This window comes from Solanum lycopersicum, chromosome 6, assembly GCF_036512215.1.
Source record: "Solanum lycopersicum chromosome 6, SLM_r2.1".
Lineage (NCBI taxonomy): Eukaryota > Viridiplantae > Streptophyta > Magnoliopsida > Solanales > Solanaceae > Solanum > Solanum lycopersicum.
The window spans coordinates 5,802,386-5,825,821 of NC_090805.1; the positions used below are offsets into that span (position 1 = coordinate 5,802,386).

At 36.2% G+C, this 23,436-nt stretch overlaps 1 protein-coding gene across 1 annotated transcript; it reads left to right on the forward strand.

Moving 5' to 3' along the window:
- Positions 1 to 17,853: 17,853 nt before the first annotated feature.
- On the forward strand, positions 17,854 to 23,111 carry LOC138349190 (pentatricopeptide repeat-containing protein At2g28050-like). The gene is made up of 3 exons (XM_069299522.1): positions 17,854 to 17,943; positions 22,244 to 22,350; positions 22,448 to 23,111. Exons 1-3 carry the CDS (start codon positions 17,854 to 17,856, stop codon positions 23,109 to 23,111), a joined length of 861 nt encoding a protein of 286 aa, XP_069155623.1.
- The last annotated feature ends 325 nt before the right edge of the window (positions 23,112 to 23,436 follow it).

Here is a 23,436-nt window from a genome sequence, read left to right on the forward strand (position 1 = left end):
TGAGGACTCACCAATCAACTTAAGAAAGATGTTCAAGTCTTCTTGCATTTTGGCCTTGATACCTCAAAGACCCGAACCAATATTGTTTGGGAAAAGGGAAAGAAATGGATTAGTACATCCACTTGTACTAAGTATGGAAACATATGAACATATAATATTAAAATCATGCTTAAAGGGACATTTTGATCAATATCATTCTAAATCAATTTTAAAAGCTTTCATGCACAATTAGGAATATAAGTCATTGGGCACAACATCACTCAATACAAGTCCATATCCAAAATAAGACCAATATCATGATAAAGTCAAGTCAACATGAATTCTATCAAAATAAGGCCAAATCACATAAATAGTATCATATCAGGATCATATAACCAAAGGAATTCCAACATCACAATAAAGCATGTACAAGATTTCATCTCATCACATCATACAAGACTCTTACAAACAAACCCTTCCCAAGCCTACAATTGCAGTGCCTATATGAAGTCCCATAACCCCACATAGTCCAGCAAACAAGGAAAGAGGTCATAAATAATGCTTAACTTCATTTAACATAGCATAATGAGTAATCATCATCATATATAGCAATATATACCAATAACATGCTCATAAGTGAAACTAACATCATATAGGGTTATCAACATGTAAATCAACATTTGCATATCATTAAAATAATAAGAGCATAAGTAAAGTCTCATACCCCTACCTATACTAAGAAGAACCCCTTAAGTCACCATAGTTAGAGTTCCTTTTATTACTTTAATTTTACTTTCAGGAACAATTGCCTGAACCGACATAAACCATGTAAGTTAAACATGAATCCAGTGTCATGAAACCCTACACTGAAAGAAGGTGGTCTACTTGCCAAGGTAGTACAAAAAATATAAATATAGCATTCTAGGTGGATCCACTAGCTAGTATTCCTATGGGGGCAACACAGTTTAAGAACTAGGAGACATACTTGAGACCCTTTTTATGCACAATGGCATTGGAATCTCTATGTCAAGAGAACCATTGTGAACCTACCTTCCTACATTGGGAAGGGACACCTCTCATAACTAGTTTACTCAATGCTAAGCTAAAGTCCCTTTGTCAAATGTCTTTAAGTAATTCTTAATAATCATAGCTTAATATAGGTCATAGGAGACTAACCCCTTCTATATTCATAGTTATTAGCTCATTAGGTAATGTATGAGAATTCCCTTTCATTACAAACCTTCAATTGTAAGATTAGCACACCAACATCATCATATCATAGTAAGTAACATAAGTGATCCACAATCAACCTTATATAATCATACCTTAATCATTATCAACAACTCATATATTCAAGAAATTTCAATTACATTCATCATTTCATCACCTACTTGATATATTCACATGTAATACTTCAATTGAACATCATCATCAAGTATAAGCCATCATAATTTAAGTAGGGATTCAAGATCACATGGCCTTAATAATTAACCTTCAAAGCCTTCCTCAAGGTCTTAACATCAACCCAACCACATTCATCCATAAATATACTTAATGACATCATATTATAATAATCAACAGAAGAACTAAGTCAATTGAATCATCATAACCAATTCAATATCAATCCATCACCTAGGGTTAGGGAATGGGGTTCATCATGAATTTTTCAAGAACTACATTCAATCGCATTAATGTATAACCCTAAGCAGTCCATGAATGAATTATATAGTTGAAACAAAACTAACTATCAAAACCTACCTCAATTCCCACCAATTCATATGTAAGATCCAAGGTGTGTGGAAATTAGGAAAAATATATGAATCACATAAAATTCCAATTAATCAAAAATATACACTTAGTAAGCCTTATATAACCATAGTTTTAAATAATCAATCATCAATTTCGAATTTAGAAGAAAACCTGTTTGTAGATAAAAACCCTTGAAATTTGGGTTATTTAGAAATCAACTTTGTATTGACCTGTTGGGGAAAGGAACCCCAAAACTAAAATAATACATACCTTAAGAAGATTTATACACAAAATTTGATTAAGAACCTTGGAGATTGTCTTCTTATTCAAGCTTTTTGGATTCTTCAATGAAGGATGAGATAGAGAGAGAATGTAGAGACTAGTGGGAGAAATTGGGTTTCAATTTGTGTTTGAGTTTAAAAGTGGGAAATAGATGTTAATTGAACTAAAATCAATATATAGTCCATCCCAAAAATACCCAAACTACCCCTCATTAATTTGGACTTCCAAAAGTGAAGTCCAACTTAACATTAACTATGAAGCCCCGCTCACCTTCACTCCCCACTTCACGGTCCGTGAAGTGATTGATGGACCATGGTGGTGGTCGTGGAAGGTGAGTTAGTATCTCCCCAAAAGATCCACCTTCATTTTTCACTAAGGAATCTTTATGACCCCTTGCTCCCTTCCGTGATCATTCACCACATCCCGTTAAGTGGCTCGTGGTGCTCCTAGGAAGTAGCTCACTAACGCCTCACCCATTTTCCCCCAAATGGATAAGGCATTTTCTCTCCTAACCCCTTCCTTCTGTCAAGTTCACCACGAGTCGTGAAGTGGCTTGTGGTGTCTTAAACAGTAGCTAGCCCTCCATGTCACCTTCCCCTTTTGGCTTTGGCTTGCCCTTGAAGGTTGGCACTCCTAACTTGGTCTTCCTTCCTTAAACCACTTCTTAGGCACCTATAGTTACCCCATTACTTTTCCATGAAAAAACCTTTTGACACCTTCTTGAAACCATGTTAGCACCACTAGTTCAAGTTACCAACTCATCGGGTGTCATGGTCGTTTCTTGAGGTTTTCATTCAAACACTTCTTAACTAGTTTCAATACTTTGTTTTAGACTTAGGAAGAGTTTTCCAAGTACTAGTTCATCATGTGAGGCTCTATATTAGGTATTGGACTTCCAGAATGTTACATCGACGAAATTTCCATATTTTTGTTCTAACTCTTTTTTCAAGTTCATTGCAGATATCGCCAAACCCAAAGTAGCTAAAAGAATTATTTCATCCCGAAAAATCATAGCGAAGAATTTCAGGAGGAGTCAAAAAGCAAAAAATTCTCCCAAAAATATATAACAAGGGATAAAATCCCAGTTCGAGCAAGAGGATAAATCCACAGGATCCTGCTATTCCCTCATGAAGATGTGGATTCTTCATATCAATAGACTCCTTCTTGGCAGATCATGGAATGGATAATTCCAGCAAAGAAGTTGCCTCTGAATCTGGTGAAATGGCTCCATAAGCTATTGTTCTATACCAGACTGACACATTGGCAATGGAGCTCAAATAGATGAAGCTACTGAGTAGACAAGATCCCTCTCTACATTTTTCTATATTTTTCTCTAATATCTAATTGTGGATGCTTTCAACTACATTTGAGGATAAATGTTTAAATATGGTAGGTGAGGACCACAACCTTGTATTTGAAAGTATTATGTTTACGTGTATTTTGTTTATATTTTATGGGTTGTTATTTTTAAATTGTGTTTTATCTGCTTTTTTGAATGATTGGGCTTATATCTCCCTTTTGGATATAATTTCAAATTAATTTTGACCCTTTCGAAAAATTTTAATTTTTTCAAAAATATTCACCACCTCTTGTATATATTTGAAAATGTGGTTTTTCTTAGGCAAATTTAAGTCTTGGTTTAGATCAATACTCATGACTTGAATAGGGCTTGTAATAGAACAAACATGAAAGTATGGCTACAATGAGGCCAGATAAAATTGCATATACAATATGTGAACTCTTTGCATCTCATTGTGATTAGACAATTGTCAAATTAATTCTCTTGTAATGTTTGTTTCACACTAGCAAAAGTGTGGAGTCTTGTTTGACTTTAATTTTGGTGTCTTGTGTGATAAGCTTACCTTGAACCATGCATGACAACACCTAGAATTTTCCGCATTGGTTTTATTGATTAAGTAAAGCTTTCTCTTAAAGAGTGAAAACCAATTTGAGTGTGTGAAACTCTCTTGAACACTCCTTAAGCCTAACCTTTCTTTGGAAGAAACTTGACAACAACATGACCTCTCTTAACCTTTTACCCATAACCCTCTAGATTTGTGCTTAATAGCATAGATAACTTACGCCAAAAGCCTATGTTAGGGGTGTGGTGAAAAGAGAAAGCAAGTCGAGAAAGTGCAATAAAGATCGCGTCTACCCATTATGTTGAGAAAAATGGAACCCCTCCATATAAAAAGAGAGAATAGAAATAAAGAAAAAAATGAAAAAGAAAGTAGTGAAATTTACTTGAAAATTACAAAAACAAAAAAGGGGTTCCCAACACATTATGCGAAAGTGAATAAAGGGATAGGTCGTAAGCACTAATGAATTTGTTTGAGAGAAAAGGAAAGGAAGTGTTGTAGGAACCACATCTTATGAAAAGCATAATCACTAAGCCTAAATGACCATACATGTGCACTCAGCCCAATTGCAAGACTTAAAAGGGACTTTTTTATCTTAAGAAAGCTTAAACAAATGTTGATGGGATAATACGGGCAAATCTATGGGTGAAAGCATGCATTTTGTTCCTCTTTTTGAGAGTGAGAGTTGTATATGATTCCCAAACCTTAAATGATTAACATCATGTGTGTGAGAATGGAATTTTCAGTTGTATCAGGGCATTCAAAGAATTTTGTTGAGCTTGAACTTGCATTTGAAGCAAGTAATGCGAGCTTGAAAAAATTTGGAATGGTGTGTCACAACTTGAATCTATGGGTACACAATTGATCCTTGCATAAGTAAATTGAGTCTTGTTGTATACATTCATGATTGTATCTTCTGTAGCACTATTTAAGACATTCTTTTTAAACTGTTGAACTTTAGTTTTACTTCAGGACAATCAAAAATTTAAGTTGGGGGCGTTGATGAGTCCATAAATTGGACTCATTTAGGGCTATATTTTGATAAAAATAGCATCTTTAAATGTTTTTGTCTCAGTTACTGATGAATAACCTTGAGTTTCAGGTATTTTGAGTTTGAGGAAAAGCATGAACGCTACTTATCAAAAAGGAACAAAGAGGATGATAAGAGCAAAGAAATGGAGGCTTGAGGATCACCGAGCCAACTTGGCAACTCCCCGATAGGTTTGAAGATCACCTTTTCTTAAAGTGTGTTGAGCTTTGAAGGAAAGGATCAAATCATCGGTAAAAAGAAGCAGTTGGCGCACCACCAAGAAGTTTTGTGAAACAGTGTCGTATCCCCTAGAGATCAAGAACACAAAGATGCTTAGACTACGGATAAGATACTGATGAAGTAATTAAAAGGCGGATCGCCGATTTATTCAGCAATTCCGACTAATGTCGTTATTCATCCCGTTGCAGCACTAATCTTTCAAAACTATAAATACTTGTTGAGTGTTTTAGTTTAGAGAGAACCATTATTGTTAGAATACATAATTATCATTTTTTCCAGTTTTTATCTAAGTTTTTGAGCTCTAAGTTGAGAAAGTTTTTGGGAGAAGAACTTGAAGACAAAAGGGTTCAACTCTAAGGATTTGGACTTGGGTTTTTTAATTATTTTATTCTTGGACTGTAACAAGAATTGAATCTTCATACCCATTGAATGCAAGCTCATTCAGGTAAAAATTTCTATCTCTTGATGTGTGGCTAGAAACCTCAATTCTTGGGGTGTGATTTTGTGAATATAGGTTAAGATTGTTGTTGGGTCTTTCTTGTTGATAGATTAAGTGTAGTTTAATCATGACTTAATTTAGTAGTTGTGGATAAATCTAATGAATTTATAGTTGCAAATACAAGTTTATTTATTTGCTTTCGGCTTGCTCAAGAGAAAAGTCGTGATACTAAGACTACTAAATTTATGGTCGGGGGAGTGGGTTTACATGGGCTCAGCTCGAGAGAGTAAGCCCTAGTCTCATTCCCACACACTCATATCAAGAGAGTGAGTGGGTTAAGGCGTAGGTTGGTCTTCATACGTCAAGTGAGTGTCCGAGAGGAAAATATTTGAATCGGGGTAAGTTACTCTAGAGAGAGTTTATCCCCCTTAAAGCTTAGCCTAGTCTTAGTTATTATTTAAGTCTCCTATCGAAAGCATGTTCCAAACAATTTATCTTAATCGGTATTCCTATAACATCCGAAGAATTCTCTCTCTCTTGATTTAGTTCTCTTGTTAATTTTGTTTTTTTACTACAAGTGACAAAACCCCTCATTGATATTTGATGCTTGCATCATCCCATCTTAGATTTATAATGTTTTTATTCGATAATGTCTTTAGCTATGACTAGTTAGAATGTAATTTTACTATTCTATAAATTATCACTACCACTCCCTTATGACATGACCCCAACCCTTGGTTGGGTTACTATACTATTGCACAATCGTAGAAACTCATACTGAAAGTTATGTCGTTGATTATGTAAAACATCAATACACGTAATGATCTCAATGGTTGTTGTGTGTTTTCAAAGATTGATCTTAGAAGTGGTTATCATCAAATCTGGATAAACCCCGATAATGAATGGAGTACCATATTGAAGGTCAAGTTTTGTTTATATGAATGGTTGATGATGCATTTTGGTCTCACTAATGCTCCTAATACCTCTATGGGTCTCGTGAATCATGTGATGAAACCATTCAAAGGGAAGTTTGAGGTTGTCTATTTTGATGATATCTTGATTTATGGTAAAACCATGCATGAGCATATAGATCATTTGAGATGTGTGTTTGATGTTCTTAGAAAGGAGAAACTTTATGCTAATCTTGAAAGTGTTCATTTTATGTTGATGAAGTTGTTTTCTTGGGCTTTGTTGTGAGTTCAAAAGGTGTTGAGGTTGATGAGTCTAAGATAGACATTATTAAGAATTGGCATATCCCGAAGTCCATAAGTGATGTTAGAAGCTTTCAAGAGTTGGCCAGTTTTTATTGGTAATTTTCAAAGGATTTAGTACCGTAGCTGCTCTCTTGACCGAGGTAATACGAAAGGATAAGCCTTTTAAGTGGTGGGGAGAATAGAAAACCAAAGATTATAAGGCTTTAAAATCAATGCTTAGCTCCACTACTTTGTTGCAATTACCCGATTTTGAAAAATGTTTGAAGTTGAATGTCATGCTAGTAAAGTAGGCATTGGAGCCGTCTTAATTCAAGACCAAAAGCACATTGCTTATTGTAGTGAAAATCTCAAAGGTTCAACTTTCTTATGATGTTGAATCATATGCTTTAATTAGAATATTGGGTAATTGGAAACACTTCTTGTGTCCCAAAAAAATTGTCATTCGGACCGACCATGAGTCCTTAAAGCATATTCGAGCCCAAAGAAAAGTTGAACAAAAGGCACGCCAAATGGATTGAATTCCTTGAATCTTTCTTTTATGTTATTCAATACAAAGGGGAAGTAAAATGTGGTGGTCAATGCCTTGTCTAGGAAACATATGTTGATAAATACATTGTCTTTTAAATTGTTTGGCTTTGAATGTTTGAAGACAATGTATCCCAAGGATCCCATGTTTTCTCAAATCTTCCAAGATGTGAGGAATGGGAGAGGGAAATATGACTTAGGGGTAAATCTCCTACTCTCTGTTCTAAATTTGATGGTTTGTTTTTCAAAGAGAAGAGAGTATATGTTCCTATGAGCTCTTAGAGAGAACTATGTGTAAGGAAGGCATACAATGAGGATTAATGGGTCATTTTAGTGTTGATAAAACAATGGGAATTCTCGAGGAACAATTTTATTGACCTAAGATGCAGAAAGATGTTGCTCAAATTTATGGACAATGTATTGAACACCGGAGTTCCAAGTCATGCCTCCTTCCCCATTGTTTATACATTCCACTCTCCATCCCTCAAAGGCCTTGGCTTGATATTTCAATGGATTTTTCTTTGGGTTTAGACAAAAACAGGTAGAGATAGCATTTTTGTTGTTGTTGATCTTTTTTCAAAGAAGGCTCATTTCATTCCATGTCATACATGTGATGGTGCTTCTAATGTGTCTTCTTTGTTTTTTGAAAATGTTGTTAAATTGTAGAATTCGTCAAACCATCATAAGTGATAGGTACCCAAAATTCCTTAGACACTTTTGGAAAGATTTGTGGGTAGACTTGGTACTAAGTTGTTGTTCTGAACTACGTATACTTGTCATTCACAAATTGACACCCAAATTGAAGTTGTGAATAGGACGTTGGGTTCTATTCTTCATGTCCTGATACATGGGAAGTTGGCCTCATGGGAGGAACATTTGCCTTTGGTTTAGTTTGCTTATAATCAAGTTATTCATTACCAGTTTGGTGAGGCAAGTAGGAACGAGGCGAGTCCTAATGTTGGTTTACGTAAAAATATTTTCAAACGAAAGAATTAGTAATACATGCATAAACACTATTCAAGAATTACTTAATTATTATTCATAAGTTGTTAATTGCTCATGGTTCTAAAATCCTAGTTGTGTATTTAGTTATTCATGTTTGAGAGTTCACAATGCATATAAGGTTAACTAAAGAAATCATGAACTTACGATTAGAATAGAAGAATACCAAAATCTTGAATCGAAATTCGAAGTGCAAATTGCATAAAATTAGCTTCTAGAATTGAAGTGCCGAAGGTTTGCAAAATAATTCCAAAAAACAAAAACAATACCAAAAAATCGAGTCTAACTCTCAAAAACGAAAAAAAACTTGTTTTTAAAGTATAAAAATCCTAAACAAAATAGGTAAAGGAAATAAGAAAATTTGGTTTAGACGCGGTTTAGATCGATGACATGACCTACGGACCGTGATCAGCCTACGGTATATAGTTTACCTCTGTGGTTTAGTACTTTGTAAATATTTCTGGGTCTTCAAATGAAGATTGCCACCTAAGGTCAGTGGATTGCACTACAGTCCGTCATGTTCCTCCGTGGTTCAATTACTTCAAGGCAACTTTCTTGTCAAAAACGACGATCGTGTAGAAATGTCAGTCATTCACTCTACGGGGCATCATTTCCCTCTGTGATTCCATTGTTAATCAGACATTTTGAACTCAAATCTATGATTCTATACCTATGACCCGTCACTGGAACGAGGTTTGTGGTTGGCCTCATCAATTGCTACTACTATCACTTCAATTATTTTTCTCTCTGATTCTGCAAAATAAGACCAAATACTATCACATCTAATAACAGATATCCCAATACTCACATAAAATCCAAGTTAAATGCATCAAAATACATTAAACTCACGGTACATTATAGCGGTATGACTTTATTTGAAATAGTGTAGGGTTTTAATCCCCTAACCCCTTTAGATCTCACTCTTATTTCTCTAGAGGTTGTCTTAAGCTTAGATGGGAGAAAAATATTGGAAGTGATGAAGAAACTTTATGAGAAGGTGAGACTTTACCTAGAAAAGAAGAATCAAGAGGTATCCAAAAAGGTAAACAAGGGTCGCAAGAGGATTGTGCTAGAACCAGGTTAGTGGGTGTGGTTGCATTTTCGCGAGGAGCGATTTACCACTAATCAAAATACAAAGTTGATGCCAAGAGGTGATGTTCCATTTCAAGTGCTTGAAAGACTCAATAGCAATGTATACAAAATTAACCTTCCCCCTGAGTATCAAGTTCACAACACCTTCAATGTATGGGACCATTCTCTATTTTCAACTCTTCATGATGATGATCCATCAAATTTGAGGATAAATTATTCAGAAAAAAAGGAGAGAATGATGCAATTCGAATTGCACCAATGTCGTCTACTCAAAGTCAAGATCGAGACCTTCAGAGAATTCACGGTTTGTTTATGAAGTTAGAGGTCCTTTATCTTTTTTGGGCCACTTTTGGGCCTCTTATATAGTAATTGCCTAAAACTATAAATAGGAAATTTGGGTCGTAAAGTATTTTGAATATTGATATTTTGAAACTCTTTTATGAATGTTGAGAGTTTGGTACAAGCTTGGGTTGATTATTGCTTAGAAATGTTGGTTGCAAGTTTAATTCATTTCTATTGTGGTCTTTGTAACAGATTCGGTCCTTGATTCAAATTAATCGATCAAGGTCTTTAGGTCTAATATACTTGTAGGTTGCTTTTGATTTTTTTTCTTGTGTCAATATATCTATCTTTATTTCTTGTCTTTAATTTCCTCACCCATAATTCATAGCGAGAATTAATTCAGGTAAGATAGGGGATTGTTTTTTAAAAAAAAACATAATATTTTTAATTAATTTTTTGAGAAGAAAAAATTAAGAGGTAGGTGGGTGGAAAGTGGGGGCAAGGATGGTTCCTTAGAGGAGGAAGTAATTTTCTTCTTTGAAAAACATAGAAGAAAGCTAATCTTTTTTATGGAAAAACATAAAAATAAAATAAAATTGGGGGTGACTGGCTGGAAGGTGGAGCGGGGTGATGGATGTTGGGTGTGGGGGGGACAGGGTAGGAGTGGGTGTAGAAGGTAAAACTTTTTATTTTTCTTATGAAAAACATAAAAAAAATTGGGAAGGGTGTGGTGGAGTGGGTTGGGGTAGAATTATTTTTTAAAAAAAAAACATAAAAGCAATTAAGGGTGGATGGGTTGAGGTGGAGTGGCAGGGGGATGAGGGCGAGGGGAGGGTGGAGGGGCGAAGATTGTGAGGTGGGATTAGGAAAAATAAAATTAGGGAGTGGGTGAGTTGGAGGTAGGGGTGGGAGTGGGTAGGATAAAAAATTACTTTATAAATTTTAATCATATTAAAAAAAAATAAACTTGACAGCACAACTTACTTTAGTTCTTAAACTATACCGGTGTTTATATATCCTGTAACATCTTTCAAGTGATTAAAATACCCATAAGGAAGATGTGGCAGAGAAACTGAGTGCACTCTCCTGAAAGTGCGAGAAAAAAAAAGAGAAAAGAAACTGAATTTTTAAAGCCCTACACATGGCCTTTTTTTATTGGTAAATATTAAAAAAATTATTTAAATAGTGTATTTTATATATTAAATCTTTAAAATATGTGATGTGTTTTTTTTTTAAAAAAAAAAGATGTAAATGAAATTAGTGGATCCCCTTTTTAATTTCTTCAATTTTCAATTTTTTTTTCATTTTGTTATATTCCTCAATACACATCTTACTCCATTTAAACATCTCCTCCTCCATCTTCATCCCCTCCTCTATTCACTATTTTCATTTCACTAGTCTTTTACTAGTCCGTAAAATTTAATACCAATGTCTTTTTATTGACATCGGTCTCACTCTATAATATTGACATTGATTTGACAAATGTAAACTTTCTTAAACTTTGAGTGACCCATTTTGATTTTTAGATCCATTCAAACATTTCTCATAAAATTTATATTTTTTGGGAAACTTTCTTATGCAATCTTCATTTCTTATTGAGTTGTCAAGAAAAAATTAGCTTTCAAAAAAATCCACTCCGAGAGGGTAAATTCGCTGGGAGGGTTCTAAGAAGATAATGTGAATATTATAGTGAATTTTCTTCTTTTAAGTAACTTAAAAAATTGTTGAAGGTGAAAAAGAAGAAAAGTAAGTATTGAGGGTTTGAATAATAATGAACAACAAGAAAGAAGAAAGAGAGGGGGTTGGGGTATGCATTTATAAATTAATCAATTAATATAGTTAATTTTGAAAAGTTTTTTTTAAAAAATAGTGAATCAGTAAAAAGAAATAAAAATTAATGATATGGTGCTTACATGGTTATTATGTGGCGCTTATGTGGCTATGATGTAGTGGTGAGAGTGTTTTTTATCGTCTCAGGATGAAAAAAAATCGATTCAAATATGTTGAGGGGGGTATTTAAATGCCCATATAGTTTAAGTACAAAAGTAAGTTATTCGACCAAGTTTATGATTTTTTTAAATGTATTTTCTCTTCATGATTTTAAGTGACCAATCTAGTGTTTTAAAAAACACGGTTAGGACTCGGCTGGGGCAGAGCTCTAGAAAAATGCCTCGAGACTCAAATGTGGGGCTTATTTCTGTAAGACTTGTTCTAAGTGCCCGATTATACACCCTAAGCATGCTTAACGTCCAACGGTCGAGGCTCGTTTAACGGACTTACACAATTTATGTGTTAAAATATTCACTTAACATTGTTGACCCTCATAATTCTTGAATAAGTGAATGGTACTTAATAATTTTTTAATCTATAGAGATACGAAGATTGAGACTAACTCAAATAACAAATTGTACTATCACATCTTTACTGTTTGGTAACTCTGTGAATGCGATTATATATTACGTAACATGTCTTGTAAAAATACATAGAAATTTTACTTTTCACTTATCATTGGTGTTCATGATTTTGTCGTATGTCTCAAAATTATCATATTTTATTCAACTATTTGAAAGTAATTTTATTGTTATTCATAATGGAGTGATATTTTTATCTTAATACTAGTAAGTTTTATTAATTGTTTTCTTTAAGGGTGGTAAATTTTTTAATATGATAAAAAATATTTTTTCGAAATAATGATTCTTTTATTAATAGGAAGTTAAGATATTAAATTATTTATATATGTATAATCATATTAAAAGTTTTATTTTATATGAGTTTCCTTAATGATGTTTTTAAGTTTTTCAAAGTATTGATGTTCTTTATAAATATAATTTTGTGTTATTATATCATTATATATATTGTAAATTAAAAATTTAATGATGCATAGGGCTTACACCCCACGTCTCTTGTCCTCTACTAAGTAAAACACTCTGTCTCACGCCCTCACCTTTTAAAATACTGCTCCTACCAATATAAATAAAATATGGATAAACTCATATCCTATCTATCCATTAATTATTCAAATCATATTTATCCATAAATAATATGGACGGATCGGGTTATTACATTTTTTTTATGTGCAAACCTTTTTTAACTCATACAAATCCAACCAAATTCAACTATTTACCATCCCTAAATCGGTGATATATTTTATTCAAATCGGATGGTAATCCAACAATATTGTTAAATTTACCATAATCTATACCCAATTCATTCAAATAATATGCAATATTTTACAAATTTCACACCAAAAGTAAGCACATCTAAACTAGTTAAGCATTATACCATACATAAAAAATTCATCAACTAATCTTTTAATTGAGTAAATTATTTATACCCTTTTAATTTAACTCAACTTTCAAAATTGATGGATACATGTATCATTATGTATCTCAATTATTTATCTGATTAAGAAAATAAGTTATAACCAATTAATTTAAACAAATAAAATATATATCTCAATTTTTGTATTCAGCAATACATATGTTTTACAAATTCAAACTCATATATCTAAGCACAAAATATGATAGAGAAACTAATAAAATTTTAATAATAAAAATTGAGATAAGTATCAAAAACACATCCACGCTATACATTTTTTTTTGAGTTTCATTCCTAAACTATTGAAAGATTGAGTTTCATATTTAAACTATTACTTTTTAGTTTGACAAACACACATCTCTTTTATGTCACTCTCATCATGATATTTGTAATACACACTCTCTGTAACGACCTGTTTAGTCGTTTTGAGCAGCAGATTTTATTCTGGAAAAACAGGCTGAGGCGACGGACCCAACGACGGACCGTCATGGGCACGACGGACCGTCGCAGGGTCTCATTTCAAAACACTTAGAAAATCTGAAATTGGGTACTGAAAATCGACTATCTGAACTTCGTAACGGAGTGGCAGGACGGACCGTCACAGGCCATTCACCCAAAATCAAGTTTCTGAACTATGCGACGGACAGCAGGACGGGCCGTCGCATGCGCGACGGCCCGTCACAGCTTGCGTAATCCCAGTTGGAGTCGGATTTCTGGTTAAGTTTTAAAGGGGCGTTTTGGACTATTCCTGCTATAATTATATATTTCGTAGGTTTATATTAATAACTCAAATTCTTGGGGGTTAAAAGAGGTAACCTTAAGTTAATTAGTGGGGTATTATTGCCATCTTTTATTCTTAATTATATACTAATTAGGGTAAAAGAAAGAGGGTTTGAATAAGAAAACAGAAAGAACGAGTAGAGAGAGATAGAGACGAAGAGGATAGCAAGGATTTTGAGAAGATAGCTTGTTGATCGCAATTCTTTGGTGGAGGTAGGTTATGGTTTTCATGCTTTCATAGCAAACTCTTAATAGAGAATGATATGTATTGGTAGTATTGTAAAACCCTGCTATGTGCTTAATTGTATGCATGCATGAACGTGATTATATAATTGTGATTATATTAAGCATGATGAAGCTATTGAATCCCAAATCTTGATGAAAACCTAATCTCTTGTTAATGATGATGCCTTGATATAAAAGAAGGCTTGATGAACTAAAGTAATGAGATTGATGATGCCTTGGTGAGAAAGAAGGCTTGATGAATTGATAGAAAGAGATTAGGGGATCGGGTGTCACGAACCGACACGTAGATTTAGGGGATCGGGTGTCACGGAGATGATAAATCAAGTGCTCTCTTATCTTAGTGGGTTGTCCGATCAAGGTGAGGCACCTCCAGGGTTTTCTGCACCAACACCTCCGGTTTCAGAGGTACAACATGCAGCCACTATGGCTCCTCGTATGGATGCCTCATTAGATATAGGCACGTTTCCACGTCTGACTACTGGGCCTATAATGACAAATGATCAGCATGAACTTTTCAGTAAGTTCTTGAAATTGAAACCTCCAGTCTTCAAGGGTACTGAATCTGAGGATGCTTATGATTTTCTGGTTGACTGTCACGAGCTACTACACAAGATGGGTATAGTAGAACGGTTTGGTGTGGAGTTTGTGACTTATCAGTTTCAAGGGAACGCCAAAATGTGGTGGTGGTCACATATTGAGTGTCAACTAACAGAGGCACCACCTATGACTTGGGCCTCATTCTCTAGCTTGTTTATGGAGAAGTATATCCCCCGAACTTTGAGGGATAGGAAAAGGGATGAGTTCTTGAGCCTAGAGCAAGGTAGGATGTCGGTCAATGCATATGAGGCTAAGTTTCGTGCATTATCCAGGTATGCCACCCAACTGTGTTTCAGTCCACAAGAGCGAATTCGCCGGTTTGTGAAGGGGTTGAGGTCAGAATTGCGAATTTCGGCCTTACAGATAGCGGCAACGGCAAAATCCTTCCAAGAGGTGGTAGACTTTGTGATAGAAGTGGAAGGAGTGAATCCAGACGACTTCACTATGACATCGACATCAAAAAGGTTTTGAAAGGGAGGTGAGTTTAATGGTGCTTACACTAGAGGACAGGGTTCGGGAAGTTACTCAGTCCGACCAATTCAGTCTTCACTACAGACTGTAGTTGGGGGACCACCTCAGACCGGTCAACACTTCTCCGAGAGACCTATGCTTGACTCCAGAGAGTGTTACGGATGTGGGGAGACTGGACATATTAGGAGAAATTGTCCAAAACAGAGTCACAGACCCCCAATAGCTAGAGGTAGAGGTGGTCATGGTAGAGGCCGTTTTTCTGGAGGGCGTGGTGGTCGAGGAAATGGTGGTCACCAAAACGGCCGAGGTGATGGGCAAACTGGAGCCACTACATCACAACATGGTAGGGGCAACGGACAGACGAACGATAGGGCCCATTGTTACGCTTTCCCTGGGCGATCTGAAGCGGAGGCATCTGATGCTGTCATCACAGGTAATCTTCTGGTTTGTGATTGCATGGCTTCTGTGTTGTTTGATCCTGGATCCACGTTTTCTTATGTATCTTCCTCATTTGCTAATGGTCTAAATTTACATTGTGAATTACTTGATATGCCTATTCGTGTTTCTACTCCGGTGGGTGAGTCTGTGGTAGTTTAAAAGGTATATAGGTCTTGTTTGGTGAACTTTGTGGGGAGCAACACTTATGTAGATTTGGTTATCTTAGAAATGGATGATTTTGATGTAATTCTGGGTATGACTTGGCATTCTCCGCAATTTGCGATCTTGGATTGTAATGCTAAAACGGTGACGTTAGCCAAGCCTGGGACAGATTCGTTAGTGTGGGAGGGTGACTACACTTCCAATCCGGTGCGTATCATCTCCTTTCTTCGTGCTAAAAAAATGGTTAGTAAAGGGTGTTTAGCTTTCTTGGCACATCTCAAGGATGACACTACCCAAGTACCTTCGATTGAGTCGGTTTCGGTAGTCCGCGAGTTTTTGGATGTGTTCCCTGCAGATCTTCCTGGTATGCCACCAGATAGAGATATTGACTTCTGTATCGATCTTGAACCGGGTACTCGCCCCATTTCGATACCCCCTTATAGAATGGCTCCCGCGGAGTTAAGAGAGTTAAAAGCCCAACTTCAAGAGTTGTTAAACAAAGGCTTTATTAGACCAAGTGCATCTCCTTGGGGTGCTCCGGTTTTGTTTGTAAAGAAGAAGGATGGGAGTTTTCGAATGTGTATAGACTACAGACAACTAAACAAAGTAACCATAAAGAACAAGTATCCTCTTCCCCGCATCGATGACTTGTTCGATCAGTTACAAGGTGCTTGTGTCTTCTCTAAGATTGACTTGAGATCCAGTTATCATCAATTGAAAATACGGGCAACGGATGTGCCAAAGACTGCTTTTCGAACGAGGTATGGGCATTACGAATTTGTAGTGATGTCTTTTGGTCTTACGAATGCCCCTACTGCGTTCATGAGCTTGATGAACGGGATTTTTAAGCCATATTTGGATCTCTTCGTGATCGTATTTATTGATGATATATTGGTATACTCAAAGAGCAAGAAGGAACATGAAGAGCATTTGAGAATGGTATTGGAAATGTAAAGGGAGAAAAAACTTTATGCCAAGTTCTCTAAGTGTGAGTTTTGGCTAGATGCAGTGTCCTTCTTGAGGCACGTGGTTTCTAAGGATGGAGTGATGGTGGATCCTTCTAAGATTGAGACAGTGAAGAATTGGGTAAGACCTACTAATGTGTCAGAAATAAGGAGCTTTGTTGGGTTAGCTAGCTACTACCGTCGATTTGTCAAGGGATTCTCTTCTATTGCTTCCCAATTGACGAACTTGACTAAGCAGAATGTTCCATTTGTATGGTCGGACGAATGTGAGGAAAGCTTTCAGAAGCTCAAGACTTTGTTGACTACCGCACCTATCCTTACCTTGCCAGTAGAGGGTAAGAACTTCATTGTTTATTGTGATGCATCCTATTCGGGTTTGGGTGCAGTGCTAATGCAAGAGAAGAATGTGATTGCTTATGCTTCAAGACAATTAAAAGTGCATGAACGTAACTATCCAACTCATGATTTGGAATTGGCTGCGGTAGTGTTTGCATTAAAGCAATGGAGACACTATTTATATGGGGTTAAGTGTGAGTACACGGATCATCGTAGCCTTCAGTATGTCTTTACTCAGAAAGATTTGAACTTGAGGCAGAGGAGATGGATGGAACTACTGAAGGACTACGACATCACTATTTTGTATCATCCGGGGAAGGCGAATGTTGTAGCGGATGCTCTAAGTAGAAAGGCGGGAAGCATGGGAAGTCTAGCTCACTTGCAAGCTTCTAGACGCCCACTGGCTAGAGAGGTTCAGACTCTAGCTAATGACTTGATGAGATTAGAAGTAAATGAGAAGGGAGGATTGTTGGCTTCTGTGGAGGCAAGATCTTCCTTTCTTGACAAGATTAAGGGAAGACAGTCTGATGATGAGAAACTGCGCAGAATTCAAGATAAGGTATTGCGAGGAGAGGCTAAGGAAGCACAAATTGATGAGGAAGGTGTTTTGAGGATCAAGGGAAGGGTATGCGTACCACGCGTCTATGATTTGATCAACACTATTCTGACAGAGGCTCATAGTTCAAGGTATTCTATACATCCGGGTGCAACCAAGATGTATCGTTACCTAAAGCAACACTTTTGGTGGAGTAAAATGAAGCGTGATATTGTTGACTTTATTGCCAAGTGTCCAAACTGTCAACAAGTAAAGTATGAACACCAGAGGCCCGGAGGAACACTTCAGAGAATGCCCATTCCTGAATGGAAGTGCGAGAGAATTGCAATTGACTTTGTGGTTGGTCTTCCCAAGACATTGGGAAAGTTTGATTCTATTAAGGTAATTGTTGATAGGTTAACTAAGTCTGCTCATTTTATTCCGGTTAAGGTGACTTACAATGCCGAGAAGTTAGCCAAGATCTATATCTCAGAAATTGTTCGATTGCATGGGGTTCCACTATCCATCATATCAGATAGAGGTACGCAGTTTACTTCTAAGTTTTGGAAAACATTGCATGCGGAATTGGGTACTAGGTTGGACCTTAGTACTACGTTCCATCCTCAGACCGATGGTCAGTCTGAGCGAACGATTCAAGTGTTGGAGGATATGCTTCGTGCGTGCGTGATAGAATTTGGTGGCCATTGGGATAGCTTCTTACCTTAGCTGAATTTTCATACAATAATAGCTATCACTCGAGCATTGATATGGCTCCATTTGAAGCATTGTATGGTAGGAGATGTAGGTCTCCCATTGGTTGGTTTGATGCATTTGAGGTTAGGCCTTGGGGTACTGACCTTTTGAGGGATTCGATAGAGAAAGTGAAGTCTATTCAAGAAAAGCTTCTAGCGGCGCAAAGTAGACAAAAAGAATATGCAGATCGAAAGGTTAGAGACTTAGAGTTCATAGAGGGTGAACAAGTCTTGTTGAAAGTTTCACCAATGAAAGGGGTGATGCGGTTTGGTAAAAGGGGTAAACTAAGTCCAAGGTACATTGGACCATTTGAAGTACTTAAGCGAGTAGGAGAGGTGGCTTATGAGTTAGCCTTGCCTCCAAGGCTGTCCGGAGTACATCCGGTATTTCATGTGTCGATGTTGAAAAGATACCATGGGGATGGAAACTACATTATCCGTTGGGATTCAGTTTTGCTTGATGAGAACTTGTCTTATGAGGAGGAGCCTGTTGCTATTTTAGATAGAGAAGTTCGCAAGTTGAGGTCAAGAGATATTGCATCCATCAAGGTGCAATGGAAGAATCGACCCGTTGAAGAAGCCACTTGGGAGAAGGAGGCGGATATGCGAGAAAAATACCCCCATCTGTTTACAGATTCAGGTACTCCTTTTCGCCCTTGTTTTCCTTCTTTTGATCGTTCGGGGACGAACGATGGGTAAATTGGTATCTATTGTAACGACCTGTTTAGTCGTTTTGAGCAGCAGATTTTATTCTGGAAAAACAGGCTGAGGCGACTGACCCAACGACGGACCGTCATGGGCACGACGGACCGTCGCAGGGTCTCGTTTCAAAACACTTAGAAAATCTGAAATTGGGTACTGAAAATCGAGTCTCTGAACTTCGTAACGGAGTGGCAGGACGGACCGTCACAGGTGTGATGGACCGTCACAGGCCATTCACCCAAAATCAAGTTTCTGAACTATGCGACGGACAGCAGGACGGACCATCGCAGGCGCGACGGCCCGTCACAGCTTGTGTAATCCCAGTTGGAGTCGGATTTCTGGTTAAGTTTTAAAGGGGCGTTTTGGACTATTCCTGCTATAATTATATATTTCGTGGGTTTATATTAATAACTCAAATTCTTGGGGGTTAAAAGAGGTAACCTTAAGTTAATTAGTGGGGTATTATTGCCATCTTTTATTCTTAATTATATACTAATTAGGGTAAAAGAAAGAGGGTTTGAATAAGAAAACAGAAAGAACGAGTAGAGAGAGAGAGACGAAGAGGATAGCAAGGATTTTGAGAAGATAGCTTTTTGATCGCAATTCTTCGGTGGAGGTAGGTTATGGTTTTCATGCTTTCATAGCAAACTCTTAATAGAGAATGATATGTATTGGTAGTATTGTAAAACCCTGCTATGTGCTTAATTGTATGTATGCATGAACGTGATTATATAATTGTGATTATATTAAGCATGATGAAGCTATTGAATCCCAAATCTTGATGAAAACCTAATCTCTTGTTAATGATGATGCCTTGATATAAAAGAAGGCTTGATGAACTAAAGTAATGAGATTGATGATGCCTTGGTGAGAAAGAAGGCTTGATGAATTGATAGAAAAAGATTAGGGGATCGGGTGTCACGAACCGACACGTAGATTTAGGGGATCGGGTGTCACGAACCGACACGTAGAATTAGGGGATCGGGTGTCACGAACCGACACGTAGATTTAGGGGATCGGGTGTCACGAACCGATACGTAGAATTAGGAGATCGGGTGTCACGAACTGACACGTAGACTTAGGGGATCGGGTGTCACGAACCGACATGTAGATTTAGGGGATCGGGTGTCACGAACCGACACGTAGAATTAGGGGATCGGGTGTCACGAACTGACACGTAGATTTAGGGGATCGGAGTGTCACGTACCGACACAAGAGGATTAATGAATATGAGGGAGCGGAGTGTCACGTGCCGACACAAGAGAAATAAAGAACATAATTCCCAAATGAGTATGGTATCGAGGCTTGAGTCCTCATGTGTGAACTTGACGGTAATTGTTAATGATATAGTATTTTTTGTTGCTACATGTTGAGTATCATAGTTGATTTTATGATATTACTCGGTATATATTGATTTCTATTTTGAGTTGGCCGATGATATCTACTCAGTACCCGTGTTTTGTACTGACCCCTACTTTTATGTTTTTCTTCTTGTTATTTGTGGAGTGCAGCAAATGTGCCGTCGTCTTCAACTCAACAGTAATTCTAGCCAGTCTTCGTCACACCGGATCTTCACGGTGAGCTAACGCTTCTAGCTTGGACTGGATCTTCTCCTTCATGTCTTGATGCCTTGAACTTCTGGCATGGACTAGTTTCTTATGTATTTTTAGCTTCTTAGAAACTCTTAGAATTAGTAGTTTAAAGTAGATGTTCTTGTGGTGATGACTTCCAGATTTTGGGAAACAATAGTTATTGAATTGGTTTTTATTAATGAGTTTAAGTCTTCCGCATTACTTTCTGTTGATATTATATTGAAATGTTAAGGTTTAGATCGGTTGGTTCGCTCACATAGGAGGGTAAGTGTGGGTGCCAGTCGCGGCCCGGATTTGGGTCGTGACACTCTCTCTCTCTTTTATTTTTAAGAATTTCTACATCACACTCCACATGAACGAAATATTCAACCTTGACAAAAAATAAATAAATTATTAGTATTAGCTAAAATTAAAAATTAAAAAACTATTATAAAAATTAATATTTTCTTTATAAAATTAAATATAAAATATTTTTCTTACCCCACACCAATTTTCAAAGTTTTTATTTTGCTTAAATTTCTTTTATAAAAGTGTTTCATTTTTTACTTCATCTCCTCCCCCTCATCAAATTCTAGTTTAGATATTATTTTATTTTCTTAAAAATATAATTCTACCCATCCACTTAACCCTCTGCTTTCAATTTTTTTCCCAGTGTTTAGATATACATATCAAAAATATTTTTTACTTGCCGCCACAAGACTTTTTATATTTTTTAGTTGTTTATGTTATATTCGGTACACTAGTGAAATTTTTTTTCTAAAGATATATGTACGTGCATATCTAACACAAAATAAGAAAAACTTTAAAAAAATTAAAATTAGTAGCAGAAAATTAAATAGGATGGGGTAGATTTTTGAAAAATAAAATAATATCAATTTCTATCGGTGGAAGGGGGAGGGGGGGGGGATGAAATATGAAATTCTTATAAATATTTTATTAAAAAAAAGATGGCGTTGTTGCGAGGGAGGGGGTACATGGAGGAGGTGGTGGAGTGAGATAAGAAAAATAATTTAATTTTTTATATGTATAATAATCTTTAATTTTTAATTAATATTAAATTTTATGATTTAATTTTTATCTAGATAAAATATTTTATTTATGTGGAGTGTCATGTGTCAAAGTTTTTTATATATAAAAGAGAGAGTGCACTACACATACCATGAGGTGTGTTTTTCAAAATCAAAAGTGATAGTTTAAGTATAAAATTAACACTTTCAATAATTTAGATATGAAACTAAAAAAAAATTGTTCAATTTGTGTTTTTAACACTTATCTAATAAAAATTTAAATTAATGAGATTTATATATTGTGAGAATTTGAAGCCGAGTAATGTCCTACTTCAGCTAAAAAGCCCCTAACCAATACATTGATTTTCTCCTCCCAATCCAAAGAATGTCAGTCCAAAAGGTACTCCAAAACCTAAGAACTCTGAAAAAAAGGCAAATCCCAAATACCCATCTTCATCATAGAGCAAAAATTGCAGACACCATTATCAATGCAGTGTTAAACCCCATAGTCATTGCACCCTCTACTCTTCTCTCCAACCTCACTCCCAATTTGATTTATCTTATTTTATCTGACCCACATATCAACACACCTAAATGCCTCCACTTCTTCAATTTCCTTTTGCTTAATCAATCTTTCATTACTTTCAAGATTGGTGTTGAAACCCACTTGACACTTGCTTGTAGGCTTGTCAAAGAAGGATACTTTGAATATGCTGAGACCCTTTTATTTTTAGTCCCAAATATTGAAACTTTCAGGTACCCTTTTACTGTTAAAGCTAGTTTTTCTTTTTTGATTTGATAATCAATATTGTTTCGTTCCTTCTTTGATGCTTAAAGAATTGAAAATTTTTAGGTGCCCTTTTGCTGTTGTAGCTTCTTTCTTTGAGAAGCACAATGTTCAATCAAAGTTTGCTTCAAAAATATTCAATTTGCTTCTTAAAGCTTTATCTGATAACGCAAAATTCAACCAGGCTTTGGAGATTTTCATGTATATGAAACTAAATGCAATTGAGATTAATGAGAGAACATGTACTGTTCATTTGATTAATCTTTTGAAGTGTGATCAGATCGCGTTAGCACTGGTATTCTTTTATCAAATGGTTGAATCAGGTATTCAGGTTTCAGTATTTTCGTTGACGGTAGTGGTAGATGGATTGTGTAGGAGAGGGGAGATAAAGAAGGCTGGAGAATTGGTGGAAGAAATGTTATCTAAAGGGGTGAAGCCTAATATTATGACATGTAATACCTTGGTGGATGCTTGTGCTAGGAGATGGAATTTCGAAGAAATGAACTACACTTTGGCCTTGATGAAAAGGGAACGAGTTGACTTAAATGTTGAGACTTACAAATTTTTGGTGGATGGATTTTTAAGTAGTGGGAAGATTGATGATGCCGAGAGATTGATTTTGGAAATGTATGTCAAGGGTTTTAAAGTGGATATCCATTTGTATAATTTGATGATTAAGGGATATTGCAGGCTAGGGAATATGGAAAGGGCACTTTCATTGTTCAGGTAGATGATTGAGAAAGTCATCTGCCCTAATGGTGATACATATTCAGTTTTGGTAAAAGGTCTTTGTGATAAAGGACAGGTAAGTGCAGCGAAAGAGCTCGTAGATAAAATGTTGGGTCAGGGAGTTGAGTTGGATGGAAGTATGTTGGACATCTTAATTTACTTTTACTTCAAGGCTGGAATGATAGAGGATGCACATTCTGCTGAAATGACTAATGTTTCAGCAGTAATAAATGAGTATATAAAGTGAAATGTTGCTTACTTGTTTTTCTAATAAGATGGACACTGCATCCTAACTGAAAAGAACCCATGATGGTGTGGCACTGAAG